General features: G+C 36.9%; 1 protein-coding gene across 2 annotated transcripts; it reads right to left on the bottom strand.

Annotated features, from left to right (window-relative positions):
• Nucleotides 1–949: 949 nt before the first annotated feature.
• Nucleotides 950–2,629, bottom strand: LOC107563166 (protein phosphatase 1 regulatory subunit 3C-B-like). Of its 2 annotated transcripts, none has more exons than XM_016247963.1 (3): nt 2,555–2,629; nt 2,284–2,380; nt 950–1,936 (listed from the first exon to the last, which is right to left on the bottom strand). In XM_016247963.1, exons 2-3 carry the CDS (start codon nt 2,304–2,306, stop codon nt 1,195–1,197), a joined length of 765 nt encoding a protein of 254 aa, XP_016103449.1. In that variant the 5' UTR covers nt 2,307–2,380; nt 2,555–2,629; the 3' UTR covers nt 950–1,194. The 2 variants fall into 2 exon arrangements, with proteins under 2 accessions (XP_016103449.1, XP_016103448.1); XM_016247962.1 differs by lacking the exon at nt 2,555–2,629 and adding an exon at nt 2,454–2,548.
• Between the last annotated feature and the right edge of the window lie 4,792 nt (nt 2,630–7,421).

Genomic DNA, 7,421 nt, shown 5'->3' with positions numbered 1-7,421 from the left:
ACCTCTATTGTAATATTTGAGAACTGAAAATGGCCAGTGTCTGCATGTAATACATAATCTGATCAAGGCTGATTATTAGAATCAGACTGAACAAGCGCTGATCTCTCTGTCTGTCTGTCTGTCTGCAGCTGAGAGCAGGATTTATCTGTGCTGGCAGCCTGGCACGTCCTTAAAACTCACATGAATGAGATAAATTACAACGCTAGCTCTCAATTTCCCTGCAAGCAGGGATGATTTCTTTATGGCTTCTGCAAAGCATTTTACACAGCAGTGCTATATCCTGGAGATCAAATGAAAGATCTCAGTTGGGTTTAGTTTTCCACTTAAAATGCAATGTCACAAACCTAATACATGAATAAAAACCATAATTGTCAGATAAACAACCTCTCACACTACATAAATGACACATTCAGTTTCCAATCAAGGGTTCTCACGTCAGTCCAAAGCTCTATGTCAGGTACCAATCCTGGGAATTAATAGATTTAAATGGATTATGCTTAGTGTCCAAGACAAAAACATCCTGGGATTTGAATGAACTTCAGTGATCCTAGTTTGTGCCGCATTTGAAATTGTTTTAGCGAGTAACGTTTGTCACCCAACTGAATACCACGAATAAAATAAAGTATATCTCAAAGCATAACTGATATAAAAGCATAGAAACCTGACAATTGTAAGTTGTCCTTGACCACAGAAACCTTCTTTGATAGAAAACAGCAATAGGTAGAGGCCAGAGAAAATAACCAAACGTTTGAAGCAATTTCAGTCATCTTTATTTAATAAAATATTAAATATAATTTTCTATAAAACCTTTATTAAATTAACCACAGTATGAAAAGCGTTTTATAAACATGTTCAAGTACTCAATCTCACAAAATAAATGGCACATTCCTAAAATAAAATTCCATTTTAGAAATATAAAAATCACATTTACTTGATACAATGTCAAAAATATCTTCCACAGCATGCAAGGTTTAATAAACATTTCCACAGTATATGTGAGATTCATACATATTTGAGGATTTGCCAAATACATTTAAAAATATACATCGGAGTGCTCAGAGAAGCACTCTGTGATCTTGGGACAGCATTTTAGTCAGTGCTAAACGGGTCAGCAAGCAGGTGACAGTGCAAAGTTTGTAGTTTCGGGTTTGTTCAGACGCAGTGTAAACCTGCTGGCATTAGAAAACGGCACTTTCAGTCACACACATGAATGCAGTAGTTGTTGCCATTATTATTGTCCCATTGAGCAGCACTGAACGCATCCGGAAAGTAAGAGACGCAGAACTCGATGCGCTCCCGCGGGTCTATCCGCTCAGGGACGCGGATGTTAAACTCAAACACGTCGGTTCCAGGTTCCCCGTAACTCTGATCCAGGTAAGTACACGCCACGTCCTGGTGACTGCGCCAGGTGTCGAAAGTTATACGGATTTGTACCGCTTTCTCAAAGCAGACGTTCTTGACGCGCACGGTGCCGAGGATGGAGCACCTGGTGACGCGACAGCTCTCCAACACAACCATGTGATCCTGAAGCAGACTTCTGAACGCCTGGAAATCTCTACAAGGCTGCTCGAACCCAAGCCTCAACCTCGAAGCATTATTAACGGTCTCTTTAGCGCAGCCCAGCTTCTTCAGCCGTGGTGTTTTCAGCGGGATCTTGTCCTGTTTCTCGGAGAACAGGCGCACCGTGATGAGCGAGAGTCCTTTAGCGTCCGCGAACGCGACGCGTTTTTCCCTGCGGCTGCTTTTGGCTGTGATGAGGCCTGTCGAAGGGGAGTGTCGGTACTCGAGCACCGGCTGATGGGCGATGCAGGGCCGCAGGGGTTTGGGTGAAGACACGCCGAGCAGGTGGTTGATGTTTGGTGATCCTCTGCACCTGAAGCCCACGGCCACGTCCACAGACCTCACGGAGACCGGCGGGCCAAACCTCGACATCACACTGGAGGTGCAGAAATAGGACAAAATGATGACTTGCATGCTTTTTTTTTTTACTTTAGAATCTCATTTTACACTTTTTGACCAATGAACTTGTGTTTTCAGCCGTGTTTGCACGCACTCACAAACAGTGACTTCTAGTTGAAGAAACATTTTAGATCTGGGGTTTACTAGAAATATTGATTGCAGAAATTCCTAGCAATAGCATTTTTTAGAATCACTTTTCATGGCTTATCGAGGCCTGGAAACCACACCTTTGAAATTCCACCAGTATTTTCAGTTTTTTTTGTGACTGTGGAAACCATGGCTTTTGTAGTTTATCTTATTCAGACAATAATAATTCAGACTTACTTTGCACAAGTCATCTTCAGCATATAGTAGTGAAATGGTCTTTCAGAATTATTATTTCCTTTCCTCCCAAAGTGGTAACACACTTTAAATACTGATGCTGTAAAAACAGACATAAGTGGTTTTAACAATTTCAAGTTAGTAAATCAGTCATTTTTGAAAAAAAATCTTACTGTGCTTTCATTTTGATCATTGGGTTATCTTATGAAATCCTTAAAAACATTATTATTTTTTTTTGTACTGAAGGACACAAGTTTGAGATGTCTTGGTCTACCTGCTCAGCTGAGCTTCAGGAAGCATTGTGTGAAATCTTGCGTCACTTGGTCTTTTATAGTAGCTTGATCCCTCCTCCAAACTCAAGCCAATGAGATTTGCAAAGACCGGATAGGACTTAACCAGCTATTTATGACCTGATCTGTGGGCTAAAGAGTAGGAGACTAAAGCCTAGTGCAAATATCAGGAACATGAATTAAAAAAAAAATCATTAGGATTTTAAGTTATCATTCAATGTTTAGGGATAACAGCTATATCGAAGGTCTTGTGTATTTTTTCTTTACTTTTTACATTATTTATTCATTTAATTTAAATTATTATTATTTATTAATTTATATATTTATTTATTTCTTCTGCAGGTTACTTACTTAAATAGTCCTTCAGAGTGACAAATGAGTTTTTAAAGGTATAAATACGCCATGTGTTCTCAACTAATGCAAGTAAAAAACTGCATCTTTAAACACTGTGTAGACTTTAATGCAGTTTCAGCATATTATACAGCAAACCTTCACTGTTTGACATTTCATTTATAGCCTAAAGGGATAAAGTGACGTTTATTTAGCAAGTAAAGTACTCTTACAGGGAATATCTGACAAATGAGCAAGAAAAAAAAATATGAACAAACAATGGTAGCAACCTGGAACACTGAGATGAACAATGCATTGATTATTTATTTATTTACAAAAAAAAGAGCTTCCTGAAATATAAAAATGTGACCCTGGAGCACAAAACCAGTCACAAGGGTAAATTTATGCCTCATCTGAAAGCTGAATAAATAAGCTTTCCATTGATGTATGGTTTGTTACGATAGGACAATTAAAGACTATTTTAAGATCTGGAATCTGAGGGTGCAAAAAAATCTAAATATTGAGAAAATCGCCTTTAAATTTGTCCAAATGAAGTTCTTAGCAATGCATATTACTAATCAAAAATGAAGTTTTGATATATTTACGGTAGGAAATGTACAAAATGTTTTCATGGAACATGATCTTTACTTAATATCCTAATGATTTTTGGCATAAAAGAAAAATCGATAATTTTGACCCATCATTGATGTATGGTTTGTTACGATAGGACAATATTTGGCTGAGATACAGTTATTTTAAGGTCTGGAATCTGAGGGTGCAAAAAAATCTAAATATTGAGAAAATCGCCTTTAAATTTGTCCAAATGAATTCTTAGCAATGCATATTACTAATCAAAAATGAAGTTTTGATATATTTACGGTAGTAAATATACAAAATGTTTTCATGGAACGTGATCTTTACTTAATATCCTAATGATTTTTGGCATAAAAGAAAAATCGATAATTTTGACCCATACAATGCTTTTTTGGCTATTGCTACAAATATACCCCAGCGACTTAAGACTGCTTTTGTGCTCCAGGGTCACAAATGTGCAATTTTCACCATTTCCAACAAATCTGGAAAAACAGTGATGATATTTCTATTTGATGCGATTTATGTAAAAGTTAAATTAACGCATAGCTGTGCCTTAGGACAATGAGGAAATGCATGAAAACTCCTCGAGGCCATCTACCCATAAAACAACCCAGTGAGCATGATTTTTAACCTCATTAGGCTTTCATTCTTCATGCTTGAGCTTCTTTTACAAAGAGAGAAAATTACCATAGCTGCCATATCAGACCTGCAGTTAGGCACGTAGCGCACATGAATGTGGTTTGAACTCTTGCCAATCAGTGCCTCAAAAACAGAAATGCCAAACTGACTCAATGACGGTTTGCTTAACTAATTCTAGTTATAAGCAAAAATAACTTGGTAATGGTAAGCAGTGCAAATGACATGCTTGTAAGGACAGAATATACCATTCATGGCCAAATAAATGCGCACTAGATGAGCTAGCACTTACACTCCAGTATGAATACTTAATTTTAAAGAAGTTTTGTTCACAGGGCCAAAAATGCCCATAAAACCCAATTTTATATTTATTGAATGTATACTAAAGAAGCAGATCTGGGCCTAAACATTGCAATATTTCTCACGGAAGAGTCATAAATATAGATTCTTGGGGAAAGCATCAAACTAAAACATTACAGAGTTAAAATGAGATACAACTGTGGATGTGACATGTCTGAGTTGTTTTTTAGGCTGGAAATACATAATAATGAATTTGGCAGAAATGCACTGCTGTGCAGCTCTTTGAAACGCTGCCTCTGTCGCCTGCTTCCTGCTGCGATGACTTCAAGCAGATCTGTCGGTGTCAGAGAAAGACAAAATATCTGAAATCAGTGTTTCCAAGCCTTTTTTGTCTCATGCACTGCAACAAAACCATCAGCGAGACTCAAGAACCTCTAAATCATCACCAGACCTGAAATGTGCTCATATTAACTCATAATGGATATCATTTAGCATCATCAGTAACACCATTATAATACTCATTATTGCAGTGATTCACTTTTGAACTTGAAACTGAAGCACAGAATCTCATTTTATAACTGCATTTCGTTAGCTAGCAAACTTTCCATGATAATTTTGGAAGAGCAAAGCAATGTTTTATATGTCTGTAATGCAAGTTTACAGATGTCTCGTTTGTTTCCTGATTATTGGGCGATGTGTGCACTCCCTGTGCCTCATAACAAAAGACTTCACTATTCATTCCAGTATTTGCACAATGCATTAGCCAATAGCTGGATTCTGACCTATAGTTTACGAAAACAGATGAACAGTTCTGTATAATTTCTGCCAGAACTGATGATGGACGGTGTGGGCTTCCTGTCACTCTAAAGTTAAAGGAAGTCACTGTGAAATCGGAAGCTGTGACAGAGGCCAATAAGCTAGCGTTGAGTTTACAAAAAACCCACATTACCAAGAATTATGTTAATTGACGTCAGTGAACTCTGGGTGTGATTGTCTGATAAAAAGTAGCTGATAAAAATATAACAGCAATTCTTATCAATTTATTATTAAATGTCCTTTGAAGGGATAGTTCACCCAAAAATGTACATTTTGTCATCATTTAGCTGTTGTTCCAAACCTCTATGAAAGGTGTGTTTTTTTTTTCTTCAATAAAATGAAAGTCAGTGGGGTCCAGTGTTATCTTGTTCTGGACCCCATTGACTTTCATTATATTTTCAAGTTTTTATACAGATTTGGAATGACTGTAAACGATGACAGAATTTAAATGCGTGAAAGCTTGATGCCCTCAAAGGACATTTAATAATAAATTGGCAAATATTGTTATTAATTAAATTGTATGGACAAAAACCGTTGAAACATTCTTCAAAATATCTTTGTGTTCCACAGAAGTAAATCTTACAGGTTTGGAAAGACATGAGGGTGAGTAAATGATGACGACCATTTTTGGGTGAAAAATGTAGTATAATATATTTATATTTATGCAGTGATAAAGATATTTGTTTCCTCCTGCACGACAAAACAAATTGTGTCTATATTGTGACTTATAGGGATAGTTCACCCAAAAATAGGAATTTGCTCTTATTTTACTCCACCTCAGGCCATCCAAGATGTAGGTGACTTTTTTCTTCTGTAGAACAGAATTTATTTTTAAATATTTTAGCTGAAACTATGGTCCTTGGTGATTCATGAAATGCAAGTCAGTGGCTACCAACAACAAAAAAAAAAAGTTTAAAAAGCGTATCTTGCAACACAAAATTAATGTCTATGGCTCCTGTGTGGACAGGTGTCTTTTATACTGATAATGAGTTCAAACAGATGCCATTAATACAGGTAACGAGTGGAGGACAGAGGAGTCTCTTAAAGAAGAAGTTACAGGTCTGTGAGGGCCAGAAATCTTGCTTGTTTGTAGGTGACCAAATACTTATTTTACCGAGGACTTTACCAATTAATTCTTTAAAAATCCTACAATGTGATTTTCTGGATTTTTTTTCTCATTTTGTCTCTCATAGTTGAGGTATACCTATGATGAAAATTACAGGCCTCTCTCATCTTTTTAAGTGGGAGAACTTGCACAATTGGTGGCTGACTAAATACTTTTTTGCCCCACTGTATGGAGGTCTTATTAAGCAAACCGATCAGTCTGTGCAAGAAACTGAACATTATTTACAACCTTATTAATCCATAACCTCAGGCAAGCAGTGATGTCTCACGAGCGAATCATTCCTCCAACAGTCACTGAACTGAGGAAACAGTTCAGACCCGGACCAAAGACCGATGAGCCGGTGATATGCACATACGTGAACCGAGCACTTGAGCGAAGAAGCAGAATTCAACTTTTTATGGTTCCTCATTGTTTATGTAGAAAGAGTTTATTCACATAATATGCTTTAGACATGTAACTCATCTGCATTTCACATCATTATCATGTGTTATAATAATATAATTTCGTATATGTATCATTGTGTGATTACATAAACACACTGGTAAATTTCAACCGGTTCATTGACACGAGCTGTCTGAAAGAACCAGATTGCAGTAAAGAATCAGCTTTTCTCGTTTGCCTGAGGCTCTGGATTACAGGTAGCATGTTGTAAATGTAATGTTCAGTTCTTGCACAGACTGATCGCTTCGCTTCATAAGACCTCAATATATCGCCAGGAGCAATTAGGATTAATTTTGTGTTGCCTGGTTAGTTTTTTTTGACTCTCTTTTTTTGCATTTTATGAATCAGTAAGGTCCACAGTTTCAGCTAAAAACTTCTTTGCTGTTCTGCACTGTAAAAAAACTGTGACATTTACGGTAAAATACCAGCAGCTGTGGTTGCCAGAACTTCACCATAAAAAGCATGGTAGCAACATTTTAGGTTTTACAGACTTAACTTAAATTCACAATAAAATACCGTATTTCATTAACTGATGTAATGTTAATAAACCAGCATATTGAAGTACTAATATCTGTTTTGAAACATTGTAATGCCCTGATAACCACCAA

Source organism: Sinocyclocheilus grahami, unplaced genomic scaffold (genome assembly GCF_001515645.1).
Source record: "Sinocyclocheilus grahami isolate Dianchi unplaced genomic scaffold, SAMN03320097.WGS_v1.1 scaffold859.1, whole genome shotgun sequence".
Taxonomy (NCBI): domain Eukaryota; kingdom Metazoa; phylum Chordata; class Actinopteri; order Cypriniformes; family Cyprinidae; genus Sinocyclocheilus; species Sinocyclocheilus grahami.
This window is presented reverse-complemented; position numbering and strand designations above follow the sequence as displayed.

Excerpts from the sequence above, each read along its gene's own strand:
- LOC107563166 (XM_016247963.1), bottom strand. The coding sequence starts at position 2,306 with ATGCTGAAGATGACTTGTGCAAA. Across the intron at positions 1,937-2,283 it reads CTGAAGATGACTTGTGCAAA|TGTGATGTCGAGGTTTGGCC; the intron begins GTAAGTCTGAAT and ends CTGCACCTCCAG.